General features: G+C 43.0%; 1 protein-coding gene across 4 annotated transcripts in view; it reads right to left on the bottom strand.

Annotated features, from left to right (window-relative positions):
* RIPOR3 (RIPOR family member 3) overlaps positions 1 to 19,097 on the bottom strand; it is a 141,407-nt gene that overhangs the window by 39,861 nt on the left and 82,449 nt on the right. For all 4 annotated transcript variants that reach the window (XM_075571257.1, XM_075571256.1, XM_075571254.1 and 1 more), the window contains one exon: positions 11,908 to 12,053. In XM_075571257.1, the coding sequence (XP_075427372.1) occupies positions 11,908 to 12,053 (146 nt within the window). The remainder of the gene's footprint in view (positions 1 to 11,907; positions 12,054 to 19,097) is intronic.

The raw sequence follows: 19,097 nt of genomic DNA, 5'->3' as shown, positions 1-19,097 counted from the left end.
TAAACTGCTGATTTTTAGGTACGTTACCACCCCCCTTCCCTTTTGTTACCTCAAAGTATTTTCAATACTGCACGATGCGCGGTTTGCGCTTTTCTTTGTGTCCGAGCCACTCTATAGATCAGCAGCGGATTCCAAAATCCGCCGCACCTGGGCACGTGGCGGTCGCCTCCTTTCTGCCGCCCTCCTGCTTCTTCGGCATCCCAGCGTCAAATGACGTCACGAACGCGACGTTGCGCGGCGGCACATTGCCATGGAAACGCAACATAATTTGCCACTGCGTCGCCATGGCAACAAGACGCCGTGTGACGCGACGTTCGTGACATCCGCGGCGACATCTCACGCCGGGATTACGAAGGAGCAGGACGGCGACAGAAAGGAGGCAGTCACACAGGCACATGCATTCCCATGAAGTTCGACAGGCCCAAGAGCGCAGCACAAGCAAATGGAGGCGGCAATTTCTACCGCCCTAGGACCGGCCTAATGGGAAATGTGACATTGAGCAAACCCTGAATCACAAGTCCAAGGTCAAATGGTGCTCAGGTGCGGATACTCACAGGCAAATGTGCAGAAACTTCTGGCTTGTGTGCACAATCTGGGTGGCTTCTTATTAAATGGTAAGGCTGAAATGCATAAACTTTTGTATATTGTCACAATATTAGGAGATTTTAGCCTAGTGAGACAACCGCAGCACTCACAAAATATAGCATTCCTATTGCAGTTCAAAAGTTGGCACAGAGCAGGACGATGTGATACAACAAAGTGACATAAAAAGGCGCTCCTAAAGTTAATCAGTGATATAAAGTGCTTGTGCAAATATTATTAAAGTGAATGATTTATAGTGTGATTCAAACAAATAAATAAAGCTGTAACCCCCTGCTCAAATCCCCTGGTAGGGACGCTTTCCAAGGGTCCCAGAAAGGCAGAAGTGTTCTTCGGGTTCCGGGGGGAGCGAGGGATATAATCAGCCAAAAGAAGAAAAAAAACCATCAAAATGCAGGTGTTTTAAGCAAATGTGGTACGCGGTTTGTCTTGGCTCATACGCTGCGCCTACTTACACTGTGACCAATAGTAACACGCAATTCCAATACCGCGGTGAGCTCCGTGACGCCAGACCGAGCCGGAAGTAACGTGACGGAGCTCACAGCGGTACCGGGAGAGACTCCCAAAGCTGAGGGAGACGGTCTGCAACATCGGCGCTCAGCGGGTCGGTGGCGGATTGGTCACTCACGATTTCCATAATATTGTGAACTGCTTTTATTTAGCGTACAAAGTGCCAGTACTTTATACTTTTACTGATATAAAGTTCTTGTTCTACTAATCTGGGCCACGGTCCAGTGTTCCTTATACTTTGAGGTACATCCCTACTGACAAGTCTGCCAGTTTTGGGATTGTGTCACATTGTAACTAGGCACAGCATATGTAGTATATACAAAGCTTAGCACATTTGGTAAAAACACCTGCACTTAGATGGGTTTTTCTCTTTCTTCTTTTGGCTGATTGTATCCCATGCTCCCCGCTGGAATCCGAAGGACAATAGTGCCGGACGAAACAGTTTAAAGTGCACAAAGCCCGTACCCCTTTTCTTCTTCATTAAGCCCTCCGTCCTTCATGAGTCCCTGCCGGTCCCAGGTGTGCTGATCCGTGGTAACGAAAATCCAGAAATGGAGAAGAAAAACGGAGCACGACCGGAGCGGAAAATCCCAACGTGACCCAATAAAAAGAAAGTGTATTGAAGTCTCATGGACAGCAAGATAAAATGCGCGGCACCTGGATAAAGTGCTCGTAGCGCCGTTTTATCTTCTTCATTCCTCAATCACAAGGGAAGTTTTTTGTGCTTTTTACTACACGCATTATTGTTTTTCTTTTCTCGTCTGGTACTAGTATTTTTCTAGTATTCTACCCTTAATAGTTAATTCACCACACCTCACTTATAGAATTGAGCGCACCTATTTTTTGTGTATGGCATGCGTCATATTACTCTTTGTATTGTGTGTGCCATGTTACTCTTTGTATTGTGCGTGTCATGTTACTCTTTGTATTGTGCGCGTCATGTCACTATTTGTATTGTGCGCGTCGTGTTACTCTTTGTATGGTTTGTGTCCTGTTACTCTTTGTATTGTGCGTGTCATGTCACTCTTTGTATTGTGCGCGTCATGTTACTCTTTGTATTGTGCACGTCATGTCACTCTTTGTATTGTGCGTGTCATGTTACTCTTTGTATGGCGCGTGTCATGTTACTCTTTGTATTGTGCGCGTCATGTTACTCTTTGTATTGTGCGCGTCATGTTACTCTTTGTATTGTGCGCGTCATGTTACTCTTTGTATTGTGCGTGTCATGTTACTCTTTGTATTGTGCGTGTCATGTTACTCTTTGTATTGTGCGTGTCATGTTACTCTTTGTATTGTGCGCGTCATGTCACTCTTGTATGGTGCGTGTCATGTCACTCTTTGTATTGTGCGTGTCATGTTACTCTTTGTATGGTATGTGTCATGTTCATACATACAGTACGAATACAATAAGAATCGTTTCCGTCTTCTTGCCTTTGTCTTTTACGGCAGGAAAAATTTGACGGACATTTTGTATCGCATGCGGACATTTTGTATCGCGTGCGGACATTTTGTATCGCGTGCGGACATTTTGTATCGCGTGCGGACATTTTGTATCGCATATGATTTCCATACGATTTGCATGTGTGCACTTCAACACCCTAAAAAACTCCAAAATCCGTTTTATACACAAAGACACATGAATTTGTTACTCTTCTGTGCGTCACTTTTACGACAAAGTTGCTTTTATAGTGTCACACATTATATACAGGTCCCCATGTCTCCCTCTGCTCATCGCTTCTGCCTATATACTGCATGCTTTTTGCTCTGTGTTGCCACAGTACATCTCAACAAGAGACCTTTGAGGTTTCCAAATCTCTGTACGCTATAACTTCACCCATGCCAATTCTCATGTTGGTCTACTAAAAGTTATCACAATCTACAACAAACCTCGATTCAAATTCATGGGTTTAATAATTTCATTATTCCCAGAGAATTGGAGACATTATCCTAACCCTTTCAGTGCTGGACAGTCCTACCACCTCTGTGGCCACAGAGTTACGGGGTAAGGCGCACTAATGAGCGTTATCTGCCATTGACTTGAATTACCACCGCAAAGCCTCGCTGAATGTATCCAGTTTATCCAGCCACTTTTAAGCTGCGTTATCAGGGATAAGTGACTTGTTTGGTTGTGTTGCCTGTGTCACTGTGGCTGGACACTTTTAAGCTGCGTTATCAGGGATAAGTGACTTGTTAGGTTGTGTTGCCTGTGTCACTGTGGTGGACACTTTTAAGCTGCCTTATCAGGGATAAGTGACTTGTTTGGTAGTGTTGCCTGTGTCACTGTGGCTGGACACTTTTAAGCTGCGTTATCAGGGATAACTGACTTGTTTGGTTGTGTTGCCTGTGTCACTGTGGCTGGACACTTTTAAGCTGCGTTATCAGGGATAAGTGACTTGTTTGGTTGTGTTGCCTGTGTCACTGTGGCTGGACACTTTAAAAACTGCCTGATAAATCTGGCTTCTTCTAAACTCTTTCAACATGACGTATTTTGGAAATTTCCTGTACACTGCGAGTCAGTCGTACTTCTAATGCTCATGAGATATTCTACAATAAACAACTGATGTAACCAACACATATTCTACTTGAACGATATCTTCAAGCTCTGGTTTTGACCCTTACACGGCCAGAGACGTCTAACACTAGTCAGGTTGATTTTATTTCTATGTTGGATTAAGCTATGGAACACAGTTATTACAAGGCAAGAGCTCCTATTATTTCCACGTCGCCAAAAATCCTTATAAATGTAAATTAACCCATCAGATACGTATATCTACAACAGTCAAACCTATGAAAATCAGTCCAGTGATGTCATTCTATAGAAAAACATCCATTGATCTCCAGTGATCTTAAGTATCTACTTAATTGAAAAACATCTGCAGTTACCTTTATTATAATCCAACAATGTTAAGTGACTAGTTTTCCTTTAATTACACCACATTCATCTCATGATATAATAAAATGACATTGTATGTGAGATACATTAAAGCAGCACTGCTGGAAACACTTGGTTTTTTTTGTGTAGTTCTTTTTTGTCATTATTGTTTAATATGTTTGAAGCAGGGGGTCTCCGGAGCGGAAAGAAACAGCCCCCTGCTTCCTGAGACACTTTGGGCTAACATTATGTACGAGAGAGTGTGAATCCAGTGCTCAAACAAACGAATGTCCCGTAGGTAAATACAAATCTTGGTTTTCTTCTGAGTAAAATGCCGCCTTTCATTTGAAATATAAATCCAATATAATATTGCCTGGAGAATGGTGCCTAGTGCCTCCCGTGGGTTGAACACATATAGCCTTGCTGACACCTATATAAATCTCCTAATTGACACGCAGTCATGCTCGATAATAAGTAGAAACAAAATAACTCACTTCAGAGTCCTGTTGAATCCTGGGGAGGGGGTCCTGGGACCTGCATCCGTTGGATAAAAGTAACAGGAACAAAAGGTAAAAAAATGGAGCACCATCCAATGCAAGGAAATAAAGATCCAGATGGGTATTTTGGGATGAGGTGAATAAAATGGATCAAAATACTCTTCTGATTAGGAAACCCAAAAAAACTCTCAACACAAAGTCCATTGTTCATTTCTCCATTTAGCCAGCAGGCGGACTAGATAAGGGGTAATGTTAAAAAACATTGGGACATCCTGACCCTAGACCCCATTCTTGGTCAACGATTGCCGGCAAATCCTACTGTAATTTTCAGGAAAGCGAAAACGATAGCGAATTCTCTGTCGCGCAGTTTGTTCACCTCTCAGATAGGTAACTGGTACTTTCCTCACAGGGTTCTTATAGTTGTACTCACTGAAAATATGCAATTTAATGAAACCAACTAAGACCTTTCATTCTACAGTCAATAATAGGGAATACAGGATACATCATTTTATAAATTGTATGACCTCTTTTGTTATATATTTACTCCCCTATGGATGCAGCAAACAGTATGTGGGCAGCACCAGTTGGTGTTTAAAGATCAGAATAATGGAGCACATGAGGCTTATAAACAATTTTTTTTTAAATAATCCTGTCCCCAAACAGTGTACCAACTGTGTAAGTGGAAATGTCAGACATTTAAAATGTAATGGAATAGAGTATGTTCCCCCTCTGGCGAGAGGGGGTGATCGTGTGAGGAGGTTGGATTTTTTGTGATCCTCTAGGCTTCCCTCTCCTTCCAGTAATTTTCTTTTGGACCCTCTAGCAGCTGACATGCTGCTACTATTTTGTCACTGCTATGAGTATGTGAATACTGCATTTATAATTTAGTATTTAGAATTTTACATTTGGAATTTGGGGGTTGCTACTGTATTTAGAAATTAAACACCTGGAACTCCAAACGAAACAAATAGCATGTATTTAAATGATGCTTTCTTCATCCTCACAAGCTCTACTGATTCTCAGGATCTTTCCTTTAGTGATGTATGATTTGAATGTCTCTGCTATGAGAATTGTGTGTCTGTTTACACACAATGCACAGTGTTACTACCCTTTGTCAAAATTGTTATTTCGGGATGAATTTCCTCTATGCGATTATTGTTATTATTTGGGGTATTTTAAGGTTCAATTAGGCATTGACATTAATGTCCTTCTTGTGAAGTCGCCTTTTATTTATTATTCTTTAAAAGAGAAACATGGGAATCCTAATATATGATTTTGGTAAATATAGTTCAGGTTAGTCTTGGCTTTTTGTCTAAGGAAATATTTTCATATGAATATATGTTCCCTTTATGGTTTTGTGTATTTCATATATTTCAATACTTGGACACATGTTGCACTCTCTTTTTTGTATGTTATTGTTTTTAATCTGAGTCGCTCCTCCATAGTTATATACTATATTAATTATGAAGATGTGGTATTTTTTGACATGGCAAGATAGGCTAAGAGTATTATGATGGTATATTTGAAATGTAAAATCTAAAATGTAAAAGTTATGGTCTCCATCCTCAATGTTATCCAAGGGATGTGTTATTAACACTTTATATTATATGTAAGGATAACTTTATTTTGTACCTCATGAATCTCGTTAGTCCTTTTACTTGCTATGTCATTAAGTTTGTTTTTAATGTGGTCATTAGCATAGTTTATAAGACATATATCACACAGGTAGATTTCCTATGTGATTGCGTTTTGTAATATTGTTTTGCCTATGGGTAGTTTTGTCCACTCTTGTCTGAATAAAGTTATAATGATATTGAATGGGTGGACTAAGGGTAATGCGCTTGTGTGGTGAGCGCGCCTCCAAAACACCGGCTGGTATTGGGGTCCGCTGTGTACACAGTGTGTTCTTTATCCGAGTTATAAATAAAGTTGTAGGATTTTAAAGTAGTTTCAGCCTATGGGGACTCACACTCCATTATGGACCGAATCGGAGCGTGAGACTCATTGGGTAATAGCGGCTGACATCACACCCGCGCACCATGTCACACCATGATGAAGCGCCTCAGGCGTGAAACGCGTAGTGTGTTTCCCCCACTTCTTTAGGGGTTCACTTTTTTGTATGTCCAATAAAGTCTGCTTTATGAGGTAGCCCCCTCTGGATCTTTATTTCCCTGCATTGGACGGTGCTCCGTGTTTTACCTTTTGTAACATTATGTATGTATAGCTTTATTTATATAGCGCCATTAACGTACATAGCGCTTCACAGCAGTAATACACGTGACATAATAATATAAATAACAAATAATACAAACAACACATAATGGAAATAAGCGCTTCAGACATAAAAATATCATTAGGAAAAGGCGTCCCAGCCCCGAAGAGCTTACAATCTAAGTGGTGCATAGGAAGTACGTACAGAGACAGTAGGAGGGTGTTCTGGTAAGTGCGTCTGTAAGGGGCCAATTTCAGTGTATGAGGTGTATAGTATCAGACACAGAGCTACCCATATGCTTTGTTAAAGAGGTGTGTTTTAAAATGGGTCTTAAAAGGTGGATAGAGAGGGTGCTAGTCGGGTACTGAGGGGAAGGGCATTCCAGAGGTGTGGGGCAGTCAGTGAGAGAGGTTTAAGGTGGGACAGGGCTTTACATACAAAAGTGGGTAGAAAGAAGACATCCTTGAGCAGAACGCAAGAGTCGGGATGGTGTATAGCGAGAAATTAGGGCTGAGATGTAAGGAGGGGCAGAAGAATGTAAAGCTTTAAAAGTGAGGAGAAGAATGGAGTGTGAGATGCGGGATTTGATAGGAAGCCAGGAGAGGGATTTCAGTAGGGAAGACCCTGAGACAGATTTAGGGTTAGGGTTGAGAAAGAGCAGAGTGATTATGGCAGCAGCGTTTAGGATAGATTGTAGGGGAGACAGGTGAGAGGCAGGAAGGCCGGACAGCAGGAGGTTACTGTAGTCGTGACGGGAGAGAATGAGGGCCTGAGTCAGAGTTTCAGCAGTAGAGCAACAGAGGAAAGGGCATATCTTTGTAATATTGCCGAAGAGAAAACTACAGGTTTAAATGGCAGCTTAAATGTACTACGGGCCAATAGGAAACCGTGACGTCATCCCTTGCGGAATCCTATTGGCCCATGTAACGTGGGGCATTTAAACAGCAGAGAGATACCGGCACCTCCTACAGAGGTAAGTATCTCAGGAAGAAGGGGGTCCCCAGAGCTGAAATCAAAGCGGTTCAGCTCTGGAGACCCTCTTGCTTCAAACATATTTCTTTTTTTTAAACAAAGGGTCCCCAGGAATGCTGCTTTAAAATCAAGATGATTTCTACATAAGGCTGAGATTGAGAGTCAACACATTGATTTTTGTTACTGTTTTCTTTAAACATTTTGTGCAAACACTGATGCTTTAACATTGTTTAGCCAGCAGTCTTCTGCTCTGCAGCACCGCAGAGTAAAGTCAGCATGTAGGGTGTTGAAACGGCAACAGGGTTTCCTGAAATAGCAGGATATCTTAACCTGTTTGCATTGGAAGCTATGTCAGAAACGCTCAACGCACAGAAAGTATAAAATATCAACAGATTTAAACCATTCGCTGTGGAGAAACCTGAAAGGCATTTTTGTGCCTCCCCCCTGCAGTGAAGGAGAAGTGTGTCATCTCTGGGTGTTTAATGGATCAAAACAAACTGGACACAATGTGCAATGATGTTAATGTTGGGAAGGAAGCTGGGTGCTTCACCATTCAGCAACGGACAGCAGCCCATCCCTATACCCCGCAATAACGTACGCAATGGGACCGGAGCATGTATGCATCACAGATATATATACAGGCATACCCCGCATTAACATACGCAATGGGACCGGAGCGTGTGTGCATCACAGATATATATACAGGCATACCCCGCATTAACGTACGCAATGGGACCGGAGCATGTGCGCATCACAGATATATATACAGGCATACCCCGCATTAACGTACGCAATGGGACCGGAGCGTGTACACATCACAGATATATACAGGCATACCCCGCATTAACGTACGCAATGGGACCGGAGCGTGTATGTATCACAGATATATACAGACATACCCCGCATTAACGTACGCAATGGGACCGGAGCGTGTACACATCACAGATATATACAGGCATACCCCGCATTAACGTACGCAATGGGACCGGAGCGTGTATGTATCACAGATATATACAGACATACCCCGCATTAACGTACGCAATGGGACCGGAGCGTGTACACATCACAGATATATACAGGCATACCCCGCATTAACGTACGCAATGGGACCGGAGCGTATATGTATCACAGATATATACAGACATACCCCGCATTAACGTACGCAATGGGACCGGAGCGTGTATGTATCACAGATATATATATACAGGCATACCCCGCATTAACGTACGCAATGGGACCGGAGCATGTATGCATCACAGATATATAAATAACAGTGGCTCTAGAGATGGGCGGATTTCTTCTGTGGATTTGGATCCACCTGGGATCGGCCAGTTCTTTTGGCCGGCGGATTTCCACAGATCACTTTCAGAAAAGGGCCAATCCGCCATTTCTGAGAGAGGACTTTCACATGTAGAAGTGTCTCTAGTTGTATATATCCCCTCAATATTTTCCTGATTATAGAGTGAACCCCTAATTTAAGTAGTAGCTGGAAAGGAAAAAGTACACACACACACACACACACACACACACACACACACACACACACACACACACACACACACACACACACACACACACACACACACACACACACACACACTCTGTCGCTGTGTGTGCCTGTGTGTGTCTCTGTCTCTCTGGTTAGAGCTTCCTGCCACAAGCAACATGGCTGCCTTAGGTCCCCAAGGTGGAGCTTCCACAGGTTACCCTCCTACCTCATACATCCGCTGGCTCGCAAAGTGGGCGGGGCCTGATTATAAGGTGAGTATGTACTTTTCAACTTAACTTTATTGGGGGGAAAATCGCCTTATAGTCGGGCAAAGCCGCTAAATTAGGGAGACGCCTGTGCTGAAAAAGGGGAACGCCTGAGGTGCCCGACTTGGAGATATGCTAATGGCTATGCAAAGTGGATCTCATTTATTATTATTTAACCAAAATGTTGGCCGGTTGGTATATCCCACAAGAAATAATGAATATTCTCATATCATTTGTATGCTACAGGGATTTATATTTCCTTGATGAATATTTAATCGTTACAGGAGATATATCGGTATTCTCAGGTATATGCTCCCAAAATGGCAATGCACCTGTTACATTGTGACACAACTAATGTATTTATATAGCACCAACCCTGTACGCAGAGCCTTACAGCATTACAATAGGAGGTAATAATGTACATTGCAAAGAACGGCAACATAAAGCTAAGGGAGACCCTGCTCCAAAGAGCTTACAATCTACGCAATATGTTGGGAGGCTTACAGACACCATAGGAGTAAAAGTGAATTATTAGAAGTGCAGACAGGGGAGGTCGCTCGATGCGAACATGAAGACCGGATACAAGTCGTGTCAATTAGAAAGCAGCTGGTCTGTCTGGGTGTAATTTGCCAAAGAAACGCACTACTAATGAATCCAAGTGAATGATCGTTATTCATATATATTTGAAGTAAATGCTAAAGACCCGGTCACTTCCCTGTGGCGTTTATTTCCCAGCGCCTTCGCGGAACGTAATTGAAAACAAGATTTGTAGCGCAATGTAAAATATCATAGTATAAAAAATAGATGAAATACCTATGAGGACACCGTTAACAAAAGAACCTTAATACAGGGTCGGAAGGACATTACACAGGGTTCCCATGCTTTACAAAACAATTAAAACTAGTCAGTAAAGTAAAGATTGCAGCTTTAAAGGTGCGGCTCAGTGAGTAAAGATACTGACTCTGCAAATATCGACACTGAGTGTGAAGCAGGGGAGCCGGGTTCAATTCCCGGTGTCAACTCCTTGTGACCTTGGGCACATCACTTTATCTCCCTGTGCCTCAGGCACCAAAAACAGATTGTAAGCTCTGCGGGACAGGGACTATGTGTATAACATTCCTATGTGCTGCGTACCGCGCGCTGTGCTGTGATTGTGATGCGCTGTGTGTCCCGTTGGGAGAATATTATTATTCTAAAGTAGCAAACCTGTCTGGAAAGCCCTCTCAGTTGTTCGGTGCTCCTCTAATATCCGGGAACTCCTCAGTTCAGACAAGATTTAAAAAATAAATGAGTAATTAACAAAAAGGTCCCGGTCAGAATTGCTCCTTTAATTCATCACTTCATCAAGGAAAACCCTTTACTTTTTAAGAACTGGAACTAGGAATCAAGAGAAAACTTCATAAATGACGGAGCATTATTGTATTGTACATGTAAGACCTCAAAGAGCTGCAAAAACGTCTTAACTCCTTCACTGTTGTGTTACTAAAAAGTGCAATTAGGCAGTAATAACAACAACAGCTTCCCGACTCCGCTTGGCAACTGCAATCCACAGAATTTCCAAACATCTGGGATTCGATTTCTATGTATTTTGTTATATTAAATATACCTATTATATTATTTGTAACTCAGTGAACAGATGCTTCCTCTTTTTCTCCAAAGAGACCGTTGAAATCATGTTTAATTAATCATTGTATCATTTGTTTTTCTCCCTCTAACATGCCAAAGCAGCTGTTATATTACAGCCTAATAATAATAATAATAATAATAACGCCTTCCTAAGATGGCCGCCTGACAGCAGATTACCTGGGACTCTTTACCTCTGTTTTCTAAGCACAAAAACGGCATGTCCACATAGTATACGTCAAAGAAGACCTTTTATCCATATGGTGAACAAGGGACGTATAGAACGCTTATGAGCCAAAAAGCACAGGCTTAGAATTACGGCCCTATATAACCACGTATAAGTATGTGTGGGACTGTATATATCTGAATACATGTGAGTATGGCATGTGCAAATGTATACATTATGGTACTTACCAAGTCTCCCTGCTGCTAGGGTTGCCAGGTGACCTCTCCCAAAATAGTGAACGCGCTAGACACAAACACACCCCTCTCACCACTCTGCTCCATGCTGTTTCCCCCTCTCCTTGGCCCCACCCCTAGGCTCCTGACACCTTCTCCCGATTGGCTGCATTACCCAGGTAATTAGGGTGGAAGAAGCTGCCCAGCCTTTTAGCATACGCTTTGCTCGGGGGAAATCCCGCAGCCCCCCAAGCCGGTCAGCTCACCTGCTGAAGCTGGCACTGATTCAGCCATCTGTGCTGAAGCAGGGATATCCTAAAAACCTGACTTATTGGTGGCCGTTGAAGACTGGCGTTGCCCACAGCCCTGGTGTAGACTAATGTAAGCAGAGAAAAATGTTGTGTTAAATGTGTAAGTTGTGTTCAGAAATGTATAAAAAGGCTTCTGCTCGGGAAATTCTGACTTACTTCCAAATGACTTCCAGTTGCAGCTTAATCGTTCCTAATTCAGTAATGTCTACAATGATTATCCGTGGTCTCGTGGTGAAGAAATCGGCGCTGTCACATGTTACAACTCCAACTAAAATGGTCGTCAGGCCGCGCAGCTCTATGACCTGGGAATACAGTGCGACGTTCACATTATATGGACAAAAATGGATGAAAAACGAGTTGAAGTTTAAAATAATAGAACTACACAGAAGAAACAGAGGGGAAAAAATTGATTGTGTTTGCTATAATCAGTTTATATTAGAAGATTAAGGGGTTAAATTCTGTATAGTTTGTAGCGTACGTTCAGGCTGAAAACATCCCAAACCGCCTGTAAAGAATTTAGCCCTAAGTCCAGTTGTATTGTATTTATGTATGTATGTATGTATGTATGCATGTATGCATGTATGCATGTATGCATGTATGCATGTATGCATGTATATCTGTATGTCTGTATGTATGTATGTATGTACAGTATGTATGTATGTCTGTATGTATGTATGTATGTATGTATGTATGTCTGTCTGTCTGTATGTATGTATGTATGTATGTATGTATATCTGTATATCTGTATGTGTTTATGTATGTATGTATGTATGTATGTATGTATATCTGTATGTATATCTGTATGTATATCTGTATGTATATATCTGTATGTATGTATGTATGTATGTATGTATGTATGTATGTATGTATTGTATTTATGTATGTATGTATGCATGCATATCTGTATGTATTTATGTATGTATGTATGTATGTATGTATATCTGTATGTATGTATATCTGTATGTCTTTATGTATGTATGTATGTATGCATGCATATCTGTATGTTGTTGGCATGTCTGTATGTATGCATATATGTATGTTGACATGTCTGTATGTATGCATTGTAACACAAAATTATAAACAGCACTCACAATAGAGAGTAGATATATAATGCGGGGTGCCGTGGACAAGAGAGGACCCAAACCCTCTCAAACACAATACACAATACTGAAATAGTCCAGCACTCCCTAAATGGAAAAATTGAAATCACTAGTATGCAACCAATAAGTACATTTTAATGAAAACACAAATGAATCAAAAAACATGCAACGTCACAAATATAGAACATAAACATATAGGTATAATCACATATAACGTGTGTGAAGGAAGGATATACAAGGGAGACAAGTAAAAAAAATGGGGATAGTGTATGTGCCGGGGTGGGGGCAAAACAGCACAAAAAAGGGGGGTAAGTGGGTATGTAGGGGGAGTGCGGGGGGGCAACGTTTCGGGAATTAACCCTTCGTCAGTCCACTAAACTTGGGTCAGATCTCAATTGTCAGAAGAAAAAGGCAAAAAGGAACAGTGTATCCAGCAACACCAGAGTAAATGCAGGTCTAAGCGTTCAGATAATCAATAAAGTAGATTAGCAACATGCAAACCAGTCAGCCCACAGGGATGTGCTCAAATGCGCCTGCTGCGATCGCCTTTTTCTTCTGACAATTGCGATCTGACCCAGGTTTAGTGCAGGAGTGTATTGTTAGTAGGTTCAGGGATATTGCATCGTTTGACTTAGACATTATATATCACAGGATTAGTGGAGGTTTTTATTTTGGGCATTTACAGGTGCTTGTGGGTTTAGGGGCTAGGGAAGTACCCTTTGTCCCTCTGGGACATAGGGGAACGGGCCTGATGAAGGGTTAATTCCCGAAACGTTGCCCCCCTGCACTCCCCCTACATACCCACTTACCCCCCTTTTTTGTGCTGTTTTGCCCCACCCCGGCACATACACTATCCCCATTTTTTTTACAACTTGTCTCCCTTGTATATCCTTCCTTCACACACGTTATATGTGATTATACCTATATGTTTATGTTCTATATTTGTGACGTTGCATGTTTTTTGATTCATTTGGGTTTTCATTAAAATGTACTTATTGGTTGCATACTAGTGATTTCAATTTTTCCATTTAGGGAGTGCTGGACTATTTCAGTATTGTGTATTCTGTATGTATGCATGTCTGTATGCATGTATGCATGCATGTCTGTATGTATGCATGTCTGTATGCATGCATGTCTGTATGCATGCATGTCTGTATGCATGCATGTCTGTATGCATGCATGTCTGCATGTCTGTATGTCTGCATGTCTATATGCATGCATGTCTGTATGTCTGCATGTCTGTATATATTTTACTATACCACTTACAATGGATACAGTGCATTACAAAATAGACATTAGAATGCAGGGAATTATAAAACAATATGTGCACCAACCGGAAAAGCACAAATAGGATAAGAAATACCCAAATCAGTAAGGCCACACCCTGAGTATGGAGTACAGGTTTGGGCACCACTCCTTAGAAAAGACATGATGGAACTAGAGAGAGTGCAGAGAAGAGCCACCAAATTAATAAAGGGGGTGGATAATCTAATTTATTAGGAGAGGCTAGCTAAATTAGATTTATTTACATTAGAAAAGAGGTGTCTAAGGGGATATGATAACTCTATACAAATATATTCAGCTTCGGAGACCCCTGCTTTTATCCTACGTTAAAGCTGCACCCCCCAGAAGCCTGAGTGTAAGTCGTATGTTCGTATCCTGCTCCCTCAGCACGTCCAGCTCTTAATGATTTTCTACTGTTGAAAAACTTAATTTTCTAAAAAGAAGCCATTTCCCTTAACTAACCGCCATTTAATTTATTTACAGGATTGGAGTGGGGGCTTCCACAGCTGAAGCGCAGTATTTTCAGCTTCGAGGACCTCCCCGCTTTCCGAGACACTTACTGGGGAAGTTACTGTGGCGTTACTCCATGGTTTTAGGAGGGGATTTAAATAGCCATCCAATAAGAAGTCATGTGGCAAGGATGTGGCAGCTTCTTATTGGCTTATTTGGTAGCCATTTTGTTACCCCAAGTAACAGGAACTGCCCCTTTAATCTCTTGTCTGGTGTTACCATTGTAACCTTTAGACTGCAATGAGCTCTGGGAAGACCTTCATTTTAACCTCCCCGACACTTAATATTTCAAATACGTATATCCACTAAACTAAGCCTCACATTTTAAAACTAAAATAAAACTTTTGAAAGGGCAAACAGAGATCTATTAAAGTAAGCAAAATAAAATGGTGTGTTACATGCGGTGAGGACTGCTGCCTAATGCGAGGGCTTACACGTGCGTCTTTAAGCATCTTCTAACTTAGGTGACTGTTAGAGCAACAGATCTACAACTGTTAAACCATGACTGCTTGTCTGGCACTAAAGGGGTTACATAACCTTTAACTGTAAGGGGGAATTTACCAAGAAACTGATGTTTCTGAGCACAGCTCTTTTATTAATGTCAGATATACACATTCACGGAAAATCTGCTGATATTTACGGGCATCTTTCCCCTGCGCAAAACACCGAGCTATTTTCTACGGTATGCATACCTTTTTACCCCACAGACCTTTAACACTGGGGGATATCTTGGATGGCAGCCAGAACCCATTAAAAAAAAAAGCCTCTAGCCTCCACATGTTTACTGACATCTGGATGGGGAGTTTCTGCATGGTCTACTGAACACTTACAGTGCTGGAGGGACCTGCAAAATATTTACACAGTGCTAAAAAAGGTCCCAAACTGGTATTTATTGTCACTGTGGGGTCAGCATTGCAGCAAGAGGCTTACATTGTCAGAGTATCAACTGGAAATACATATTCCCAAGAGGAACTACTTTCCGATCTCCTGTGCAATGTGAAAGGGTTAAATCGTGAGAACGATGAATGATTACCATAAGATAAAATGTGATACTGTGTGCTCATTTGCATGCCATTACCCAGAATCCCTGGCTGCAGTGGAAGCATGGGAAGGATAAGAGATTATGGGGTTGTCGACTTGTATGAGATGTGAATGTGGGATTTTTATTTTTTAACATAGGACGTGAGAACCAATGTGGGAAACCTGGATAAATTAGGGCCTGGCCATGTTATGAAGGGGTCATACCAGGGACGTAGCTTTAGCCCGGACGCCCACGCATGTGTAGCTACACCACGGGGTCATACAAACATATTAAATAAATTGTATTTTTTGCTACAAATCTCATACATGTCAGAGAATTTCAGGCAGATACAGAAACCTTTTTCCATAAATGATTATGCACTGATATCTAATTCTCAGAAAACGATGTTATCAGGGAATGTCTGGATGTATGGGAAGTATTATAACAAATTGAATGAACCCGTGATAGAGTCACAAGATCATTCAGAAAGGGTACAAAATGTGATGTGCACCAAAAAATGTGAGTTGCACCAAAAAATGTGCCCTTTCTGAATGATCTTGTGACTCTATCACGGGTTCATTCAATTTGTTATAATCATTAACTATTGTACATTGGTAGCACACACTTGTGTCATTAAACAGACACTAGTAAATGATATATTTAGATTGTTCAATTTAAGAGTGAGCGGTGTGTTATGTTTTTTGTTTTGTATGTATGGGAACTACAAAAGACAAAAAGCCCCAGTGGAACATCCAATATGACAAATTATATAGTTAAATACGAATCAATTTTCTTTCTAAGTGAGAGTCATTTAGTTCAATTCTTTGGTCAAAGCATTTTAAGCTTGCAAACCATGCCAAGGTACCCCCTCTTCTGCAATACTGTACCCGTAAAAAGTTCCCCTAACCTCTCTAATGGAGGGATAACGGTCTTAATAGACTGGTCATTCACAGGTGTGTAACAAGAACTGCCATTTAAAGGTGGGATGCTTGGGCTTGAAACCAGGGAGGAGGCGTCACAAGCCTCCAAATTGTTTACCAATGGAAATTTACAAACACACACAGCCCCTGTAAGCTCAGAACACAAACCCACCACACCATACGTTTGTGTCAAAAAGAGTGCTACTGGGAAATTTACTGCGGGGGCTCTGTGCAGTGACGTGCTGTGCCTCGGCTCTTACCTTCTCCGGGCACGGCATCTCCACCTGTATGCACCTGGCATCTCGTCTCCTCCCGGCATCTCATGGCATTTCGTCTCCTCCCGGCATCTCATGGCATTTAGTCTCTGCCCAACATCTCCTGGCATCTCGTCTCCTCCCGGCATCTCATGGCATCTCGTGTCCTCCCAACATCTCCTGGCATCTCGTCTCCTCCCGGCATCTCATCTCCTCCCGGCATCTCATGGCATTTCGTCTCCTCCCAACATCTCCTGGCATCTCGTCTCCTCCCGGTATCTCCTGGCATTTCGTCTCCTCCCGGCATCTCATGGCATCTCGTCTCCTCCCGGCATCTCATGGCATTTCGTCTCCTCCCAACATCTCCGGGCATCTCGTCTCCTCCCGGCATCTCATGGCATTTCGTCTCCTCCCAACATCTCCTGGCATCTCGTCTCCTCCCGGAATCTCATGGCATTTCGTCTCCTCCCGGCATCTCGTGGCATTTCGTCTCCTCCCAGCATCTCCTGGCATCTCGTCTCCTCCCGGCATCTCATCTTCTCCCGGCATCTCCTGGCATTTAGTCTCCTCCTGGCATCTCATCTCCAGGCATCTCGTCTCCTCCTGGCATCTCCTGGCATTTCGTCTCCTCCCGGCATTTCGTCTCCTCCAGGTATCTCTCCATCATTAGAGCTTTGCGACGTGAAATGGTGTTGCATTGCCATGACAACAGGACGCCCATTGTCATGGCAACATGACACCAAATTTGGTGCCACGGTGTCCCGTTGTCACGGCAACGAGATACCATTTGACGTCGCAGAGCCATAATGATGGGGAGAAATACCGGGAGGAGACGAGATGCCAGGAGGGACGAGATGCCAGGAGGAGACGAGATGCCAGGAGATACCGGGAGGGACGAGATGCCAGGAGGAGACAAGATGCCAGGAGATGCCGGGAGGGACGAGATGCCAGGAGATACCGGGAGGGACGAGATGCCAGGAGGAGACGAGATGCCAGGAGGAGACGAGATGCCAGGAGATGCCAGGAGGAGACGAGATGCCAGGAGATACCGGGAGGGACGAGATGCCAGGAGGAGACGAGATGCCAGGAGATGCCGGGAGGGACGAGATGCCAGGAGGAGACGAGATGCCAGGAGATACCGGGAGGGACAAGATGACAGGAGATGCCGGGAGGAGGTAAGAGAGTTACAGCAGCCCTGCACTCTCCATGCAGCAATCTCGTTGTGGAGGAGAGCGCGGGGCCTCTGTAACCGCTGACCTCGGTGCGATGGCTCTGCCGGCACCGGCATCACGCCGGCCCTGCACATATATATGGTGTGGTTGGTTTGGGTTCTGAACTTGCACAGGCTGTGTGTGTTTGTATTGATAGTGGTGGAAATATATAGACATGCCCAATGTTGGATTACAATGCAGTGCGCTAATCCTCAGGTCCAAACATGAGCTTCAGTAATTACAGAATGGAGATTGGACCATCTATTTGCTGAAAAAGATTTGTGGAAATCAATGCAGGGGCATTCTTCCAAGGCACGTATCAATAATGACGGGACTAATATCTTTGTTCTAACAACCTCCCTTTCATCTTCAAACCTCAAGCCTCTTTACACAATCAATGTATGCTATGAGGATGGTGGGGTCTTCCAAGAGGGGCCCTCTATTTGTTTCTAGGTAGCAGGGGCAGAAGAAAGGTGTTTATTAAGAATGTGGACATCACGACTAAGCAGAAAACAAAAGAAGCATTATTGATTTTTTTAAATGAATGCATCCCCCATAGCCTAAGGCTTAGAGCACTGGTCTCTGAAGTGGAATAGGCTGGTTTGCAGTCTTGCCTCACAAAAAGTAAATGAAGGCTATAAGGTTGGTGCAATGATTAACCCTTTCATGGCAAGATGGTCCTGCATCGAAGACCCCTCTGGTCGGCAAAAGGGGAAAAAGGAGCAGATGCAGAATAAAAACAGGCAATGCAGCAGCGACCGGGCACGGACAGTAAAGCCACAGTGGGCTTTTAAAAAACTGTTGTTAAGTACTATATAGTGTAGACCAGGGGCGGCCAACTCCAAGCTCACCAACAGGTCAGGTTTGCAGGATATCCCTGCTTCAGCACAGGTGGCTCAATCAGTGGCTCAGTCGAAGACTGAGCCACCTGTTCTGAAGCTGGGACTGATTGAGCCACCTGTGCTGAAGCAGGGATATCCTGCAAACCTGACCTGCTGGTGGCCCTTGAAGACGGGAGTTGGCCACCCCTGGCATGGATATTTACA

This window comes from Ascaphus truei, chromosome 15, assembly GCF_040206685.1.
Source record: "Ascaphus truei isolate aAscTru1 chromosome 15, aAscTru1.hap1, whole genome shotgun sequence".
In the NCBI taxonomy this organism is placed as follows: Eukaryota; Metazoa; Chordata; class Amphibia; order Anura; family Ascaphidae; genus Ascaphus; species Ascaphus truei.
This window is presented reverse-complemented; position numbering and strand designations above follow the sequence as displayed.